Raw genomic sequence first — 20,709 nt, forward strand, 5'->3', positions numbered from 1 at the left:
ATTCACAATAATTATTAGTAATTATTCCAATAATTGTTCCTTCTCCATTTATTATTGTTAATAACTATTAACAGTAATAAACAGATATTATTTTTCTGCTTCTAAATATTGTTTCTGCTTTTTTTGTTTTGCTTTTGTTATGCAGTTCATCTTTGTAACTTTGTGCTTAGTATTCTGAATGAAAGTAGATAATTTGTGAGATAAAATTGTGTGTATGCATGTGTGTTTAAGGAGGGTGCAGAAGAGAAACAAGCTATGGCTGTGACTGAACCAAACTGAGGGCAGCTCACCCGGTGCTGAAAAGCCAAAAACATCCACACTGAGGGTTGCAGCAGGACCAAAGATACATCTATTTGCAGGTCACCAAGCAAGGAGAATCGGTCCCTCAGGCTTAAGACCTGTCCTCTTCAATGGCTGACAATCAAGGGTTTTAAAAGGCGGGGGTAAATTTCCGGAAAGCGGAATTTACAGGCAAAATTGTAAATCAATACATGGAGATTATAGTTGGTTTGGCCTAAAAAGTTGAGATACCTTGAAGCTGAGGGGGAAGGGTGCCTTATGGGTCATAGGTGGAATGAAAGATTCTTTGATTTGCTATTGTTTAAGGAAGCAAACTTTGTCTAAAAATGTGGAGTCAAGAGAAAGGAATGCTAAGGTCTGGCTCCTGGTCATGACTTTCTCCGGCTCCTCAGGAAGAAATGTAGACAAAGCCTGGCAGTGAGAGTTCAGTCCTCAGCGCCCCCGCGCCTGAGGTCTGTGTGCCAGAGGATGTATGTGGTGGAGGTCCAGGTTTCCTCCTGCTGATCAGGCTGCTCATTTACTTCTCAGGGCTGGCCAGGCGCTGGAATTTCCCTTGAAGAAACTCACGAGTTTCCTTTATTTCCTTGCTTGTGGGTGCCCAACAGACTTCCAAGAGGGGTCTCTGCTCTGTTGCAAAATCCAGGCGGTGATTGTGGCATGTCGTTTTAGAATACTTCCTCACAAAATATTCTTACCTCAGCCCAGGCACATCTCTATACTGTGTAACTGGCTGTCCTTGAGGCGGGCAGCTCATTACGAGTTATATCCTTTTTTCATATTTCCCCTTAAATTTAGGAGTCTGATCGACAGACAAATAAAAGGTGATATGCTGGCAACCCCATCTCCTCACTACCGCCTTTGAATCCTCTTTATTGTGTAAATTGTGTCCCTTTAAAAATAATCTCTATTTCTTTCATCACTGGCCCGCACTTATTATTTTTATTTTATTTTATTTTATTTGGAGATGGAGTCTTGCTCTGTCACCAGGCTGGAGTGCAGTGGCACGATCTTGGCTCACTGCAACCTCCATCTCCCTGGTTCAAGCAATTCCCCTGCCTCAGCCTCCCGAGTAGTTGGGACTACAGGCACATGCCACTGTGCCCGGCTAATTTTTTTTTTTTTTTCGTATTTTAGTAGAGACGGGGTCTCACCGTGTTGGCCAGGATGGTCTCGATTTCCTGACCTCATAATCTGCCTGCCTCGGCCTCCTGAAGTGCTGGGATCATAGGCATGAGCCATTGCACCTGGCCACCACACTTATTAATGTCTATTACCGTAAAGTTTTAGTTAGAATTTGTAAGACCCTCTCATTTACCTTTAAGGATTTATACACCCTCATCAAGAATAGCAGAAAAGTAAATTTCAAAACTTTCAATTTTCTCTCTTGAATTGTCCTAAATTTCATTATATTATACGTATGTTTTCCATGCATGCGATAGTATATCTGATAAGCTAATAATTCACTTAGCTTTGTTTGGAGCTTTGTTTTCCACTTTTCATTGTTTATCTAGATTTTTGTGGTTTTTCAAAAAAGGCTGGAGTAAGCAGCCTTTTAATTGTATTTAATATTTGCATGGAAAATCTAACAATGGCCTTAGGTTAAGGGCAACCAAATGCTTTCAAAGGCATTTCAGCTTGGGAGAACCTGGAGTATCTCATGTTAACGATCTCTTTCCTTGTAGGCAGGAAATGACTACATTTGAAAGAAAACTTCAAGATCAAGATAAGAAAAGTAAGTCATGGTTGTATAATATTTTTCATAGTAGGGAAGTGCAAATTTAAGCATCCAATTAGCAGACACTCTTGAGCCTATTGTAATAACAGATTGCAGAAGAGGCTGCTTGGAGTTCTTACTCTTTCATAAAATTGATCACATCATTCTTGGTATTAAAGTAATATTTGTATATTATTTTTTGAGAGACATTTAAGAAACGCCTGTGGAAAGAAGTTAGCCAAAATTCTACTGATTTTAATTTGTATATTGGTGTTCTAAAATAGGGCCTCTGAATATTAGCAGGTGATAAAAAGTGTGTGTGTGTGTGTTTTTTTTTTTTTTTTTTTTTTTTTTAGATGGAGTCACACCCTGTCACCCAGGCTGGAGTGCAGTGTCGTGATCTTGGCTCACTGTAAGCCCCCGCCTTCTGGGTTCAAGCGATTCTCCAGCCTCAGCCTCCCGAGTAGCTGGGATTACAGGCAGACACCACCACACCCGGCTAATCTTTATATTTTTAGTAGAGATGGGGTTTCAGCATGTTGGCCAGGCTGGTCTCAAACTCCTGACCTCATGATCCACTTACCTTGGCCTCCCAAAGTGCTGGGATTACAGGCATGAGTCACCACTCCTGGCCCCTAAAAAGTGTATTATTTTGTTCTCAAGAAGTTGAAAGAAGTTGGTGGTGCACTCCTGTAGTCCCAGCTACTTGGAAGGCTAAAGTAGAAGGATTCCTTGAGGCCAGAAATTAGAGTTCAGCCTGAGCAATGTAGCAAGAGCCTGTCTTTAAAAAAAAAAAAAAAGAAAAAAGAATTTGCTCTGTTTGCCATAGTATCTAGGTATAGTAATCATGTAATTACTCAAAATTGACAGTTATGAATAACAGGGCTCAGCCCCTGTGGACAAGTATATCTAAAGGAAACTCTGTTTATTTTTACCCCCAACTTTATTGAGGTATAACTGACAAATAAAAATTGCCTATATTCAAGGTGTGCAATGCGATGATTTGATATATGTATACACTGTGTAATGATTACGACACCAAATTAATATATCCATCACTATACATAGCTACCATCCTGTATGAATGTGGGGACATAAGGGCACTTGAGATCTATTCCCTTAACCAAATTTCAAATAAAGAATACTATGTTGCTAACTAACAAACAATGGGGAAAGGATTTCCTATTCAATCCATGGTGCTGGGTTAACTGGCTAGCCATATGGAGAGGATACAAACTGGACCCCTTCCTTACACCATATACAAAAATTAACTCAAGATGGATTAAAGACCCAAATGTAAAACCCAAAACTATAAAAACCCTGTAAAACAACCTAGGCAATACCATTCAGAACATAGGAATGAGCAAATATTTCATGATGAAAACATCAAAAACAATTGTAAGAAAAGCAGAAATGGACAAATGGGATCTAATTAAACTAAAATATTTCTGCACAGCAAAAATAACTAACAAGAGTGAACAGACAACTGGTCACAGTCACTCATGCCTGTAATCCCAGCACTTTGGGAGGCTGAGGTGGACAGATCATGAGGTCAGGAGATTGAGACCATCCTGGCTAACATGGTGAAACCCCCTCTGTACTGAAAATGCAAAAATTAGCTGAGCGTGGTGGCTTGTGCCTGTAGTCCCAGCTACTTGGGAGGCTGAGGCAGGAAAATCGCTTGAACCCAGGAGGCGGAGGTTGCGGTGAGCCGAGATAGCATCATTGCACTCCAGTCTGGGTGACACAGTTAGACTCTGTCTCAAAAAAAAAAAAAAAAAAAAATTAGTAGTGGATTTCAGATTCACACATATGTAAATTGCTTCACCATTCACAGATGGAATCAACATGAATCTGCATATTTGTATGTAACTTGAAATAGTTACTCGTGTTATTTCTGTACCTACCTCTATAGTGAGTGTTCATTTTAAAGAACTGTATAATTTTCCTATAATATTTACATAAAATTTGTATCTTAAATTTGCAGCTATAATCATTCTTTCTTTATGCTTATTATATTGCATTGACAGCACGTTTATGAACGTTTTATTACCAAATTTTGAAATCCATTTTATTCAGTACATTAATGTGCTTTATTTACAGAAAGAACATACTATTGATGGTATCTCAGAACACATGTTCTTTCTTGATTTTGTCACTCAGTCTTGAGAACTTCAATTATAAGATGGGGTAATGTCAGATGTTTCGATAATAGGCCTCTGCAGTTTTATTATTTCTACACTCTGTTTTTTTCACCTTTTCCTTCAATCTGTGATGGTGCAAAAGTCTCACAATGCTTTCCTTTCTTTCTTTCTTTTGTTAATACTCCAGGCAAAGAAGTTTCATCCATTTCTAATCAGGTAAGTAGAAAACAAAAAGCAAGACAAAAGAAAAACACAAACTTTTACAAACTTTTATTATGTTTGTCTGATAAATGTCAAAATACAGATGATTTATTCAAGAGTAGCATCTGTCTTCCTTCATTTGTAATTTCTAAATGTACTTTTAGAAATCGTTCATATTTTAAATAATTTAGATGGCCATTGTAATGCAGAAATGAAAGGAAATAAAAAATCAAAAAGTATTTTAACTGATCTAGATGAGTAGCAAGTTCTTATTGTTTTGGCCTTAATTCTGCTGAAGTCTAATTTTATTTATTTATTTATTTAATTTATTTATTGAGACAGAGTCACACTTTGTCATCCAGGCTGGAGTGCAATGGCACAATCTTGGCCCACTTCAACCTCCGCCTCCTGGGTTCAAGTGATTCTGGTGCCTCAGCCTCCCAGGTAGCTGGCTTTACAGGTGTGCACCACCACACCTGGCTAATTTTTTATTTTTAGTAAAGACAGGGTTTTGCTGTGTTGGCCAGGCTAATCTCGAACTCCTGGCCTCAAGTGAATCCACTAGCCTCTGCCCCACAAAGTGCAGGGGTAACAGGCATGAGTCACTGTGTCCAGCCTATTATTTTAATTTTCAAAGCTATTATGACAAAAACAAATGAAATTAAGTAAATTTATACTTATAAACTGACCACCATAAAAGATTAATTATTTTTAGCTTTCCACATTCCCTTTCAAACCTTATATCCAGGAATTAGCATTTACATTGACAAGTATGGTGGAAACTATAACATGGAAAAAAGTTTATTCCTTTTGATACTACACCATAAAATTTTTGTTGATTTAATTAGTACATATTAATGTTTTTATTTTTTCTTTCCTTCACTGTCTATGCAATTGAAAATGTGCATAAACTCATTTTTTCTTAGTATTTTATCTTATAAAAATTATAGTGAATAATGACTTATTCATTACTTACTGAGATCTGATTGTTGCATACATTGCATCTCAGTATGTGTGACCTAAAGTATAGAATTGCTTTTTCCCTAGATATTTAGAAGCCTAATAGCATCCTTCTTTCCTTTTTTATTATTCAAGGTAAAATTAAAGCATAATTAGTAGAAGCTTGGAGTGCAGTTTATGCTGCTATAATGAGGTCTCTAAGACACCAGGGCTTGGAGCAAGGGCTTTTTTTTTTTCTAGAAATATTTCTTACATTATATATATTTTATTTATTTATTTATTTTTACTTTAAGTTTTGGGATATATGTGCTGAACATGCAGGTCTGTTACATAGGAATACATGTGCCATGGTGCTTTACTGCACCTATCAGCCTGTCATCTAGGTTTTAAACTCCTCACCCATTAGGTATTTGTTCTGATGCTTTCCCTCCCCTTGCCCCCCACACCCCAACAGGCCCCAGTGTGTGATGTTCCCCTCCCTGTGTCCATGCGTTCTCATTGTTCAGCTCCCACTTATGAGTAAGAACATGCCATGTTTGGTTTTTCTGTTCCTATGTTAGTTTCCTGAGAATGATGGTTTCCAGTTTCAACCATGTCCCTGCAAAGGACATAAACTCTGTGCAGAAGCCCTTTAGTTATACCCCATGTCCCTATAAAACACATGAACTCAGTCTTTTTTATGGCTGCATAGTATTCCATGGTGTATATGTGCCACATTTCCTTTATCCAGTCTATCATTGATGGGTATTTGGGTTGGTTCCAAGTCTTTGCTATTGTAAATAGTGCTGCAATAAACATACGTTTGGATGTGACTTTATAGCAGGATGATTTATAGTCCTTTGTGTAGAATGATTTATAATCCTTTGAGTATATACCCAGTAATGGGATTGCTGGGTCATATGGTATTTCTGGTTCTAGATCCTTGAGGAATTGCCACGTTGTCTTCCACAATGGTTGAACTAATTTACACTCTCACCAACAGTGTAAAAGAGTTCCTATTTCTCTGCATCCTTGCCAGCATTTGTTGTTTCCAGACTTTTTAATGATTGACATTCTAACTGGCATGAGATGGTATCTCATTGTGGTTTTGATTTGCATTTCTCTAATGACCAGTGATGATGAGCTTTTTTTCATGTTTGTTGGCTGCATAAATGTCTTCTTTTGAGAAGTATCTGTTCATATCCTTCACCCACTTTTTGATGGTTTTGTTTGTCTTTTTCTTGTAAATTTGTTTATGGTCCTTATAGATTCTGGATATTAGACCTTTGTCAGATGAATAGATTGCAAAATTTTTCTCCCATTCTGTAGGTTGCCTGTTGACTCTGATGATAGTTTTTTTTTTTTTTTTTTTTTTTTTCTCAGCAGAAGTTCTTTAGTTTAATTAGATCCCACTTGTCAGTTTTGACTTTTGTTGCAATTGCTTTTGGCATTTTAGTCGTAAAATCTTTGCCCCTGCCTATGTCCTGAATGGTATTGTGTAGGATTTCTTCTAGGGTTTTTATGGTTTTAAGTTTTATATTTAAGTCTTTAATCCATCTTGAGTTAATTTTTGTATAAGGTGTAAGAAAGGGGTCCAGTTTCTGTTTTCTGCATATGCCTAGCCAGTTTCTCCAGCACCATTTTTCAAATATGGAATTCTGTCCCTATTGCTTGTTTTTGTCAGGTTTGTCAAAGATCAGAGGGGTGTAGATGTGTGGTGTTTTTTGTGAGGCCTCTGTTCTGTTCCATTGGTCTATATTGGCATATATATCTGTTTTGCTACTAATACCGTGCTGTTTTGGTTACTGTAGCTTTGTATTATAGTTTGAAGTCAGGTAGCAGGAAGTCTCCAGCTTTGTTCTTTTATTATTATTATTATTATTATTTTGCTGGGTTTTGTTATATTTCTTTTTTATTATTATTATACTTTAAGTTCAGGGATACATGTGCAGAACATGCAGGTTTGTTACATAGGTATACATATGCTGTGGTGGTTTGCTGCACCCATTAACCCGTCATCTCCATTAGGTATTTCTCCTAATGCTATCCCTCCCCTTTACCCCTACCCCACAACAGGCCCTGATGTGTGATGTTCCACTCCCTGTGCCCATATGTTCTCATTGTTCAACTCCCACTTATGAGTGGGAACATGCAGTGTTTGGTTTTCTGTTCCTGTGTTAATTTGCTGAGAATGATGGTTTCCAGCTTCATCCATGTCCCTCCAAAGACCATAAACTTATTCTTTTTATGGCTGCATAGTATTCCATGGTGTGTTTATGGTACATTTTCTTTATCCAGTCTAACATTGATGGGCATTTGTGTTGGTTCCAAGTCTTTGCTATTGTGAATAGGGCTGCAATAAAAATACATGTGCATATGTCTTTATAGTAGAACAATTTATAATCCTTTGGGTATGTACCCAGTAATGGGATTGCTAGGTCAAGTGGTATTTGTAGTTCTAGGTCCTTAAGGAATTGCCACACTGTCTTCTACAATTTACACTCCCACCAACAGTGTTAAAACATTCCTATTTCTCCACATCCTCTCCAGCATCTGTTGTTTCCTGATTTTTAATGATCACCATTCTAACTGGCATGAGATGGTATCTCATTGTGGTTTTGATTTGCATTTCTCTAATGACCAGTGATAATTAGCTTTTTTTCATATGTTTCTTTGGCTGCATAAATGTCTTCTTTTGAGAAGTGTCTGTTCATATCCTTCACCTACTTTTTGATGGTGTTGTTTTTTTCTTGTGAATTTGTTTAAGTTCTTTGTAGATTCTGGATATTAGCACTTTGTTAGACAGATAGATTGCAAAAATTTTCTGCCATTCTGTAGATTGCCTGTTCACTCTGATGATAGTTTATTTTGCCATGCAGAAGCCCTTTAGTTTAATTTGATCCCATTTGTCAATTTTGGCTTTTGTTGCAATTGCTTTTGGTGTTTTAGTCATGAAGTCTTCGCCCATGCCTATGTCCTGAATGGTATTGCCCACGTTTTCTTCTAGGATTTTTATAGTTTTAGGTCTTATGTTTAAATCTTTAATCAAACTTGAGTTAATTTTTGTATAAGGTGTAAGGAAGGGGTCCAGTTTCAGTTTTCTGCCTATGGCTAGCCAGTTTTCCTAACACCATTTATTAAATAGTGAATCATTTTCCCATTGCTTGTTTTTGTCAGGTTTGTCAAAGATCAGATGGTTGTAGCTGTGTGGTGTTATTTCTGAGGCCTCTGTTCTGTTCCATTGGTCTATATATCTGTTTTGGTAGCAGTACCGTGCTGTTTTGGTTACTGTAGCCTTGTAGTATAGTTTGAAGCGAGGTAGCATGATGCTTCCAGCTTTGTTCTTTTTGCTTAGGATTGTCTTGGTTATATGTGCACTTTTTTGGTTCCTTATGAAATTTAAAGAAGCTTTTTTCTAATTATGTGAAGAAAGTCAATGGTAGCTTGATGGGAATAGCATTGAATCTATAAATTACTTTGGGCAGTATGGCCATTTTCACAATATTGATTCTTCCTATCCATGAGCATGGAGTGTTTTTCCATTTGTTAGTGTCCTCTCTTATTTCCTTGAGCAGTGGTTTTTAGTTCTCCTTGAAGAGATCCTTCACGTCCCTTGTAAGTTGTATTCCTAGGTATTTTATTCTTTTTGTAGCAATTGGGAATGAGAGTCCACTCCTGATTTGGCTCTCTGTTTGTCTATTATTGGTGTAGAGGAATGCTTGTGAATTTTGCACATTGATTTTGTATTCTGAGACTTTGCTGAAGTTGCTTATCAGCTTAAGGAGTTTTTGGACTGAGACTATGGCATTTTCTAAATATACAATCATGTCATCTGCAAACAGAGACAATTTGACTTTTTCTCTTCCTATTTGAATATGCTTTATTTCTTTCTCTTGCCTGTTTGCCCTGGTCAGAACTCCCAATACTATGTTGAATAGGAGTAGAGAGAGAGGGCATACTTTTCTTGTGCTGGTTTTCCAAGGGAATGCTTCCAACTTTTGCCCATTCAGTATGATGTTGACTGTGGGTATGCCATAAATAGCTCTTATTATTTTGAGATAGGTTTGATCAGTACCTAGTTTACTGAGTGCTCTTAGTATCAAGGGATGTTAAATTTTATCGAAGGTCTTTTCTGCATCTATTGAGATATTCATATGGTTTTTGTCATTGATTCTTTTTATGTAGTGGATTACATTTGTTGATTTGTGTATGTTGAACCAGGCTTGCATCCTAGGGATGGAGCCGACTTGATCGTGGTGGATAAGCTTTTTAATGTGCTGCTGGGTTTGGTTTTCCAGTATTTTATTGAGGATGTTTGCATTGATGTTCTTCAGGGATATTGGCCTGAAATTTTCTATGTTTGTTTTGTCTCTGGCAAGTTTTCATATCAGGATGATGCTGGCCTCATAAAGTGAGTTAGGGAGGAGTCCCTATTTTTCTATTGTTTGGAATAGTTTGGGAAGGAATAGTACCAGCTCCTCTTTGTACCTCTGGTAGAATTCAGCTGTGAATCTATCTAGTTCTGGGCTTTTTTGGTTGGTAGGCTAATTAATTACTGCTTCAATTTCAGAACTTGTTATTGGTCCATTCAGGGATTCAACTTCTTCCTGGTTTAGTCTTGGAAGGTGTATGTGTCCAGAAATTTATCCATTTCTTCTAGATTTTCTAGTTTGTTTGTGTAAAAGTGTTTATAGTATTCTCTAATGGTGGTTTGTATTTCTGTGGGATCAGTGGTAACCTCCCCTCTATTATTTTTTTAGGGTGTCTATTTGATTATTCAGTCTTTCTTCATTATTATTCTGGCTAGTGGACTATCTATTTTGTTAATCTTTTCAAAAAATCAGCTCCTGGATTCATTGATGTTTTGAAGGGTTTTTCACATCTCTATCTCCTTCAATTCTGTTCTGATCTTAGTTATTTCTTGTCTTCTGCTAGCTTTTGAATTTGTTTGCTGTTGCTTCTCTAGTTGTTTTAATTGTGATGTTAGGGTGTTGATTTTAGATTTGTCCCACTTTCTCCTGTTTGCATTTAGTGCTATAAATTTCCCTCTAAACACTGCTTTAGCTGTGTCGCAGAGATTCTGGTATGCTATGTCTTTGTTCTCATTGGTTTCAAAGAACATCTTTATTTCTGCCTTCATTTTGTTTACCATTATGTAATGGCCTTCTTTGTCTCTTTTGATCTTTGTTGGTTTAAAGTCTGTTTTATCAGATTGCAACCCCTGCTCTTTTTTGCTTCCCATTTGCTTGGTACATCTTCCTCCATCCCTTTATTTTGAGTGTATGTGTGTCTCTGCATGTGAGATGGGTCTCCTGAATACAGCACACCAATGGATCTTGACTCTTTATCTAATTTGCCAGTCTGTGTCTTTTAAATGGGGCATTTAGCCCATTTACATTTAAGGTTAATATTTGTTAAATGTAAATTTAACAAATATTATTATGTGTGAATTTGATTTAAGGTTAATATTTGTTAAATGTAAATTTAAGGTTAACCTTTAAGGTTAATATTTGTTAAATGTAAATTTAATAAATTTACTTTTATTAAAAATTAAATTTACATTTAATTTATATTATTTATATTAAATTACATTAATAAATTATAATTTATATTATTTATATTAATTTACATTAATACATTTACATTTATTACAAATTAAATGTAAATTTAACAAATATTGTTATGTGTGAATTTGATCCTGTCATTATGATGCTAACTGGTCATTTTGCTCATTGGTTGAGTGGTTTCTTCATAGTGTTGATGGACTTTACATTTTGGTTTGTTTTTGCAGTGGGTGGTATTGGTTTTTCCTTTGTATATGTAGTGCTTCCTTCAGGACGTCTTGTAAGGCAGGCCTCGTGGTGACAAAATCCCTCAGTATTTCGTTCTCTGTAAAGAATTTTATTTCTCCTTCACTTATGAAGCTTAGTTTAGCTAGATATGAAATTCTCGGTTGAAAATTCTTGTCTTTAAGAATGTTGAATATTGGCCCCCACTCTCTTCTGGCTGTAGGGTTTCTGCAGAGAGATCTGCCATTAGTCTGATGGGCTTCCCTTTGAGGGTAACCCAACCTTTCTCTCTGGTTGTCCTTAACATTTTTTCCTTCATTTCAACCTTGGTGAATCTGACGATTATGTGTCTTGGGGTTGCTCTTCTCAAGGAGTATCTTTGTGATGTTCTCTGTATTTCCTGAATTAGGATGTTGGCCTGTCTTGCTAGGTTGGAGAAATTCTCCTGGATAATATCCTGAAGTGTGTTTTCCAACTTGGTTCCATTCTCCCCGTCACTTTCAGGTACACCAATCAAATGTAGGTTTGGTCTTTGTTCACATAGTCCCATATTTCTTGGAGGCTTTGTTTGTTCCTTTTCATTCTTTTTTCTCTAACCTTGTCTTCATGCTTTATTTTATTAAGTTGATCTTCTATGTCTGATATCTTTTTTTCTGCCTGATCAACTTGGCTATTGATACTTGTGTATGCTTCACGAACTTCTCGTGCTGTGTTTTTCAGCTCCATCAGGTCATTTATGTTCTTCTCTAATCTGGTTATTCTAGTTAGCAATTCCTGTAACCTTTTTTCAAGGTTTTTGCTTCCTTGCATTGGGTTAGAACATGCTCCTTTAGATCAGAGGAGTTTATTACCCACCTTCTGAAGCCTACCTCTGTCAATCTGACAAACTCATTTTCCATCCAGTTTTGTTCCCTTGTTGGCAAGGAGTTGTGATCCTTCGGAGGAGAAGAGTCACTCTGGTATTTGGAATTTTCAGCCTTTTTGAGTTGCTTTTTCTTCATCTTTGTGGATTTATCTACCTTTGGTCTTTGCTCTTGGTGACCTTTGTATGGAATTTTTGCATGGTAGTCCTTTTTGTTGATGTTGATGCTATTGCTTTCTGTTTGTTAACAGAAAGGTCCCTATTCTGCAGGTCTGCTGGAGTTTGCTGGGGGTCCACTCTAGATTCTTTTTGCCTGTGTATCACCAGTGGAGACTGCAGAACAGCAAAGATTGCTGCCTGCTCCTTCCTCTGGAAGCTTTGTCCCAGTGGGGCACCTGCCAGATGCCAGCTGGAGCTCTCCTGTATGAGGTGCCTGTCGATCCCTGTTGGGAGGTGTTTCCTTGTCAGGGGGCATGGGGGTCAGGGACCCCCTTGAGGAGGCAGTCTGTCCCTTAGCAGTGCTTGAGCACTGTGCTGGGAGATCTGCTGCTCTCTTCAGAGCTGACAGGAAGGAATATTTAAGTCTGCTGAAGCTGCGCTCATAGCCTTCCCTTCTGTAAGCCCCTGACTGGGGCTGCTGCCTTTCTTTCACAGATGTCCTGCACAGAGAGGAGAAATATAGAGAGGCAGTCTGGCTACAGTGGCTTTGCAGTGTTGGGGTGGGCTCTGTCCAGCCCGAATTCCCCTGTGGCTTTGTTTACACTGTGAGGGGAAAACTGCCTACTCAAGCCTCAGTAATGGCGGACGCCCCTCCCCGCACCAAGCTCAAATGTCCCAGGTCGACTTTGGACTGCTGTGCTGGCAGCAAGAATTTCAAGCCAGTGGATCTTAGCTTGCTGGGCTCCATGGGGGTGGGACCCACTGAGCAAGACCACTTGGCTCCCTGGCTTCAGCCCCTTTTCCAGGGGAGTAAACCATTCTTTCTCACTGGTGTTCCAGGCACCACTGGGGTACGAAAAAATCTCCTGCAGCTAGCTCAGTGTCTGCTTGAATGGCCAGTCAGTTTTGTGCTTGAAACCCAGTTTTATGCTTGAAACCCAGGGCCCATGTCGTGTAGGCACCCAAAGGAATCTCCTGGTCTGTGGGTTGTGAAGACCATGGGAAAAGTGTAGTATCTGGGCTGGATAGCACTGTCCCTCAAAGTATGGTCCCTCATGACTTCTCTTGGCTAGAGGAGGGAGTTCCCTGATCCCTTGCACTTCCTGTGTGAGGTGACGCCCCACCCTGCTTCTACTCACCCTCTGTGGGCTATACCCACTGTCTAAACAGTCCCACTGAGATGAACTGGGTACCTCAGTTGGAAATGCAGAAATCACCCACCTTCTGTATTGGTCTTGCTGGGAGCTGCAGACCGGAGCTATTCCTATGCAGCTTTGTTCTTTTTGCTTAGGATTGTCTTGGCTAAACAGGCTCTTTTTTGGTTCCATATGGAATTTAAAGTAGTTTTTTTCTAGTTCTGTGAAGAAAGTCAATGGGAGCTTGATGGAAATAGCATTGAATCTGTAAATTACTTTGGGCAGTATTTCCATTTTTATGATATTGAACATGGAATATTTTTCCACTTGTTTGTTTCCTCTGTTATTTCCTTGAGCAGTGGTTTTTAGTTCTCCTTGAAGAGGTCTTTCACTTCCCTTGTAAGTTGCATTCCTAGCTATTTTATTCTCTTTGTAGCAATTGTAAATGGGAGTTCACTCATGATTAGGCTCTCTGCTTGTCTATTATTGGTGTATAGGAATGCTTGGGTTTTGGATACCTTAGGTGTAAGAGCACCACTGGGTATATAAAGAAGAAGGGAAGGTAGTACACTGAGTTCATTTTATGAATGACCCTGGGTCCTTGATTTCTTTTCTCTTTGTGCTTGGCAGGAAAACGAGAATGGCAGTGGTTCTGAAGAAGTGTGCTACACTGTCATTAATCACATCCCCCATCGGAGGTCTTCCCTGAGCTCCAATGATGATGGCTATGAGAACATTGACTCCCTCACAAGGAAAGTGAGAGAATTTAGAGAAAGGCCAGAGACAGAATATGCCCTTCTTAGGACTTCTGTTAGTAGGCCTTATTCTTGCACCCATGAGCATGATTACGAAGTTGTGCTTCCACACTAAAACCCTCAAGCCGCTTTATCACCTTGCAGCAATGAAGATGATGCAGAACAGCAGACTCTGGAGAAGTTCTTCACCCTGAGCAGTGCATGAAACATTCCTTTCTGGCTAAAGTTTACAAATATTATCTTATTATATATCCTTAGGCAACTCTGAAATGTGGCATCTCTGTGGTTTAGGTGGAATCATAGAAATTGAAACGATCTAAAATATTCTATGTGTTTTTGCTTGTAAAGTTTGAGGACATGGAGGTGATAAAAAAAACTTTCTTAGGACAATAATGTAAAATGAAAATAAATTCCTAATCCCCCTGACTAACTGAATGGACTCCCTTCTGGGCCAAGGAGACCTCAGATGATCTTGAAAGACTGAATTCTGGCCATGATAGGAAGGGAGGTGAGACACATCTTGTTATACCCCTTCCCTTTTGGAGTTTAGGCACAAGTGACCAGGATGACTCATAAGACTGATGAAACAGACTGATTGTGGCAATAAGAGTCCCAATTCCAACCTGACTCTGGTGTGGATCACTCGCTGTCTGAGGGATTCCATCTATGAGACTTTGTCTATATAACAAAGACCTTGGTTTCCACAACCCCTTTATTTTAGCTAAAGCATTCTTTTCTACTGACTTCTTAAGTCTTTAGACAAAGCTTAACTCTTTCAACCAATTGCCAATCAGAAAATATTTGAATCTACCTATGACCTGTAAGCTCTCTCCTGCTTCAAGATCTTGCCTCTTTAAGCTGAACCAATGTGCACTTTCCATATATTGATTTATGTCTTTGCTTGTAACTCCTGTCTCCCTAATATGTATAAAACTAAACGGTGACCTGACCACCTCAGGCACACTTTCTCAGGACCTCCTGAGAGTGTACCCCAGGCCATGGTAACTCATATTGGCTCAGAATCAACCTCTTTAAATATTTTACAGAATTTGGCTTTTGGTTACCAATAAATCTCCACAAATAAGTGTCCAAGAATCTTCAATTCCAACCCTGCTCACCAAAGTTTAAATGCCAACATCTCCCCATCCAATTACCTATTTCATTTTTGAGGTGTAATCCACTCAATAAACTGTATAAGACCAGTGACCAGACCCTTTGCTAACCTGATATTTACTTCAATTTTTCTTTTTCTATGTACTGGAGATTTTTGCTTATAAACTTACAGTAATAGTTCAAAAATTAATAGTTTTTGACATTGGCTTTTCTGAGAAGAAAATTGAAAGTGTCACAAAATAAAAAAAAAAAGATGAAATGAATCATATATAATTGTCCATTTTTTCATTTTTCTAGCCAATAGAGAATTGAAGGATTCTGTTTAAAGATTAGTAAAAATGGAAAATAAACTTGTGCTTATACTTTGTGTGCAACACACTAGTTAATTTAACCTGTGACTAGTTATCTCTACTGAAGGTGGATGTATAGTTTCTGGTTTTAAAATTCAAGCAAACTGGAAAATAATCCATCTAATTATACTTTCTTTCCCAAGAAATTTTTAAATGATATGCCAGCTTCCTAATTTGGAGACAAAAGCCTTAATTGACAATGCGTTTATGATATATATTTTTTGTATAGTTACAGTATACAAGTTGAATATCCCTTAGATAGATGCTTGAGAGCAGAAGTGTTTTGGATTTAAGATTTATTTTTGGATTTTGGAATATTTCCATACACATAATGTGGGAGTTGGAAGATGGGATTCAAGTCTAGTCATAAAATTCACTGACAGACTGGATTAAGAAAATGTGGCACATATACACCATGGAATACTATGCAGCCATAAAAAAGGATGAGTTCATGTCCTTTGTAGGGACATGGATGCAGCTGGAAACCATCATTCTCAGCAAACTATTGCAAGAACAGAAAACCAAATACTGCATGTTCTCACTCATAGGTGGGAATTGAACAATGAGATCACTTGGACACAGGAAGGGGAACATCACACACTGGGTCCTATTGTGGGCAGGGGGTAGGGGGAGGGATAGCATTAGGAGATATACCTAATATAAATGACGAATTAATGGGTGCAGCACACCAACATGGCACATGTATACATATGTAACAAACCTGCACGTTGTGCACATGTACCCTAGAACTTAAAGTATAATAATAATAATAATAATAATAATAATAAACTTATGTTTGATATACACGTTATCTAAATAGCCTGAAGGTAATTTTATATAATATTTTAAATAATTTTATGCCTGAAACAGAGTTTGTGTACATTGGACCATCAGAAAGCAAAAGTGTCACTATTTCAAGTCAGTGCTCAAAAAGTTTCAGATGTTAGGCTGGTGATGCAGTTCATGCTGGTGATCCGAGTACTTTGGGAAGCCGAGACTGGTGGATCTCTTGAGTCTGGGAGTTTGAGGCCAGCCTGCACAACACAGGGAGACCTCGTTTCTACAAATAATTAAAAAAGTAGCCAGGCGTGGTGGCACACACCTGTACTCAGAGAATTTCTCAAACAGAAATGGCCAAATAGGTGATTTTTTATCAATTCATGGGCTGTGGCCAGTGGTTTGGTGGATGGTGAGAGACTTGGAATGAATATGATTGGACAATTGGTGACAAGGAGGTCTGCGAAAGAATTATGTGGATGGACCTGTCTTGACAGGCTAAAAACCTGAAGATACTGTGTTATGTGAGTACTCACCAAAGAGTGACGTCAGCAGAGAAACTTTAATAGTCAACAGTGTGTGGATACCAGTCAGCCTCTTTCCCCAGTCACCCGGTCATCACACAGTGGGCTCCCAAACGGATGGCCATGGTGGCAGGGATGAAGATTTTGCATAATTTCCATTCTTCAAGGCTGACTGCGGTCACTGCTGATTGCCCAATCTGCCAGCAGCAGAGACAAACATTGGGCCCGTGATATGGCAGCATTCCACAGGGTGATGAGACAGCTGCCGGGGGGCAGGTTGATTACACTGGAACACTTCTGTCATGGAAGGTAGTTCTTACTGAAATACACACTTACTCTGGATGTGGATTTGCCTTCTCCGCACGTTATGGTTCTGCCAAAAGTAACATCTGCAGACTTACAGCGTGCCTTATCCACCATGATGTTACTTTACACAGCTTTGCTTCTGATTAAGGAATTCACTTCACAGCAAACAGAGTGTGCCAATGAGTTCATGCTCATGAATTATGAATTCACTGGCCTTACCATGTTCCCCATGATCCTGAAGCAGTTGGCTTGTAAGAATAGTGGAATAGCCTTTGGAAGACTCAGTATCAGTATCAGTTTGGTGGTAAAACCTTGAAGGGTTGTGAGACAGGTTCTCTATGATGCTATATAGACTTTGAATCAATGTCCAATATATGGTGAGGATTCATGGGTCCAGGAACCAAAGGATGGAAATGGAATTTGCATCATTCATTATTATTCTTAGTGATCCACTGACAAACAATTTTTGTCCTCATGATTTTAAGCTCTGCTTGCCTAGAGGTCTTGGTTCCAGAGGGAATAATGCTTAGGCTAGGAGACAAAACAACATTTCTTTTAAATTGGAAATTAAGACTGCCACCTGGCCACTTTGAGCTCTCTGTTCCTCTGGATCAAAAGGTAAAAAGGAGAATTACTATAGTGGTTGGGGTAATCGATACTGACTAAAACGGACAAATTGGACTGCTACTCCAACACTCTACACAGTACTATCATGCTCTGTGATTAAAGTCAGGGGAAAACTACAACAACCTGATTGGGACAGGACTATTAATGGCTCAGATCCTTCAGGAATAAAGGTCTGGGTTGCCTCACCAGGTGAAGAACTACAACCAAGATGCTTGCAAAGGCAAAAGTACATAGAATCTAAAAGAAGGCAGTTATAAATACCAGCTACAATCAAGTGACTAGTTACAGAAATGAGGACTGTATTGTTATATTTCTTCTTTATTTTGTTGTGAATATGTTTGTATGAATGCATATATGTACAGACATATAAACATTTATATGTATATTACATATGTATTTTATGTATTACATATACATATATGCATATGTATACACATATTAAGCAAATATCTTTGATGTCTTCCCTCTCTTATCCTCTTATGATGTAAGATAAGATGTATTACTTTTACATCACAGTATGTAAGTTATGGGATATCAAAGAGAAAATAACGCTTGTTAGTTTCCTTATTTGAAGATTCAGTATGGTTTGAGGAGTTGTGTATGAGTGTCAAGGTTGAACTATAAGAGTTAGTTTTATGTGTCAACTTTTCTAGGCTATAGTACCCAGCTAGGTCAAACACCAGCCTAGATGTTGCTGTGCAAGTATATTTTAAATGTGATTAACATTTAAATCTGTATATTTTAGATGCAGTTAACATTTAAATCTGCTTTACTCAAGGAGTCTGAATTTCTAGACCGAAGACCCACCTTGGGGAATTCAGACTTACCAGCCCCTACAACTGTGTGAGTCAATTTCTTAATTTCTCAATAGACAGTTGATAGATAGATAACAGACAACAGATAATGGTTCTTTGGAGAACCCTGACTAATACGTCAACTAACCATCCATTAATCCATCTTAGTTATTTGAAGTGTTTCAGATTAAATTACAGACATCAGGATGCTCCTGTCTTAACTACTTCACTATGCATACCATAACTATAGTTCTCATAATTGTGTTTTTGATGTGAAATTTAAATTCAATAAAATTTAAAAATATCTTACAGCACATTCATTGAGTTTTAACAAATGCATGTATCTTTGTAACCTGAAATCACCCCAAATGTTCTATTATACCAATTCCAATAGATTCTCCTTTTCATGATTCTTCCCAGAGGCAATCACACTTTGGATTTATCCACCATAAATTAATTTGACTTATTTCAGAACTACATATAAATGAAATCAGTCTATTTTGCATGAACTTCTTTTATTGAGATGCATATTCATTTTGTTGCCTATATCAGAATTAATTCTTTAAAAACATTATTTTATTCCACGAATATGCCAGTTTTCTAGTAAATTATTTATAGATACTTAAGCTACCTACTATGAATATTTTCTTACATGTGCTGTTATGTACACATTTGTCATTCCTTTTCAGTAAATTTCTAGTAGTGAATTATCTAGGTCAGAGAGTAGGTATATATTTAGTTTTATAAGAAACTCCCAGACCTTTTGCAAGAGTGATTGTATCATTTTTTTCCCTCCCGCATACAATTATGAGACATTTGATTGCTCAACACCCTTGCCAATATTTGTGGTAGCTTTGTTTAAGTTTTTTCTTTGTGGGGGGCGTGTGGTGGTATCATGTTATATTTTTCATTTGTATTTTCCTGATGTCTAGTCATACTGGCTACTTTTCATGTACATGTATATCTATCTGTTTTTTATTAGTTGCCTATTTTGCTATTGTATCGCAGGGTTTCTTTATATATCTCTGGTACATCCTTGTCATATGTAAATTTTGCTAGTATTTTCTCTCAGTCTGTGATTTACCTACTCATTTTGTTAATGGATCTTTTGATGAGCAGATATTTATAATGTTGATGAAGTTATAATTGTAAGCATTTTTATTAGTGTTTTGCTTTCTGTGTCCTATTTGACTAAACATCATATACTCTCCTGTTGTGAACATATTGATCTAAGGTGTTTTATTAAAAATTTCATGGTTTAGCTTTTTCAATTAGAATTATGGTAGATCTCCAGTTAATTTTGTTCATAGTGAAAGTAGTGTCATGCTTGACTTTTCATTTTGAAAAGTAGCAATTTGCTGAGGAGACTTTCCTCTCCAGATTAGACTGCTTTTATAACTTTGTTGGTGTTGGGACTCAGAAACCAGCACCCAAAATAAGCCACGCTGACATGCTGAATGAAGAAGAAGTCTCAAGGTCTCTGTGACTCCTCCTCCCACCATCCCTCAGTCCTCTGTCTTTCCCAAAGCACTGGGTGCAATTGTTCTCTGAAGTTACCTTATGTGCCTAAAGTCTGGACCCACTAGAGAAGAAAACAATGACCTCTGGCCCCTTTGCTGAGGTTTCATTCACTGAACTTATATTGCAGGAAGAGAGACAAAAGTCTGTTGGTGCACTTGGACAGATTTTTGTCTTCTCTGTCGGCCCCACAGACTTTGTCCCAGGCTATTTTATGTTCTTCGAGCCCATGGAATTCCTCTTTACTACCCCCTTTACTACCCCGACTAAATTCATTCATACTTCTCCATCTCCCTTTCCCCTAAGAAGAAGGGTACTTTCTGTAGTCCATTGTGTGGTGGGGTAATCACTGCGTGATTCTGCCCCATGCAAGAGTTAATAAATTAAGGATATTCTCCAATTAATCTGTCTTTTTGAGTTGATTTTTCAGTGAACCTTCAGAGAGTAAAAGGAAAATTTTTCCTTGATTCTTACATTAAAAATTGATTGCACAATGTTCATATCAATACCACACTGTCTTAATTACAGTAGTTTTATGGTAAACCTTAATAAGTCAGGTAGTGTAAGTCTTTGAACACATTTTTTAAAAAGATTGTTTTATATGTTCTAGGATTATTAAAATTCAAGGTTTACATGCTGTCTCAGGGAACATCACCTTCCCAGAGCCCACATGTGTCCTAACCTGGAAGCTTTCTGAATAT

At 37.9% G+C, this 20,709-nt stretch overlaps 1 protein-coding gene across 1 annotated transcript in view; it reads left to right on the forward strand.

The window, feature by feature from the left end:
* The window catches only part of GCSAML (germinal center associated signaling and motility like), a 51,820-nt gene extending 36,467 nt beyond the window's left edge, over nucleotides 1-15,353 (forward strand). Inside the window, exons 4-6 of the mRNA XM_050772569.1 lie at nucleotides 1,983-2,032; nucleotides 4,346-4,374; nucleotides 13,875-15,353. Of these exons, the coding sequence (XP_050628526.1) occupies nucleotides 1,983-2,032; nucleotides 4,346-4,374; nucleotides 13,875-14,114 (319 nt within the window). The 3' untranslated portion in view covers nucleotides 14,115-15,353. The remainder of the gene's footprint in view (nucleotides 1-1,982; nucleotides 2,033-4,345; nucleotides 4,375-13,874) is intronic.
* Nucleotides 15,354-20,709: the final 5,356 nt, after the last annotated feature.

Source organism: Macaca thibetana, chromosome 1 (assembly GCF_024542745.1).
Source record: "Macaca thibetana thibetana isolate TM-01 chromosome 1, ASM2454274v1, whole genome shotgun sequence".
In the NCBI taxonomy this organism is placed as follows: Eukaryota; Metazoa; Chordata; class Mammalia; order Primates; family Cercopithecidae; genus Macaca; species Macaca thibetana.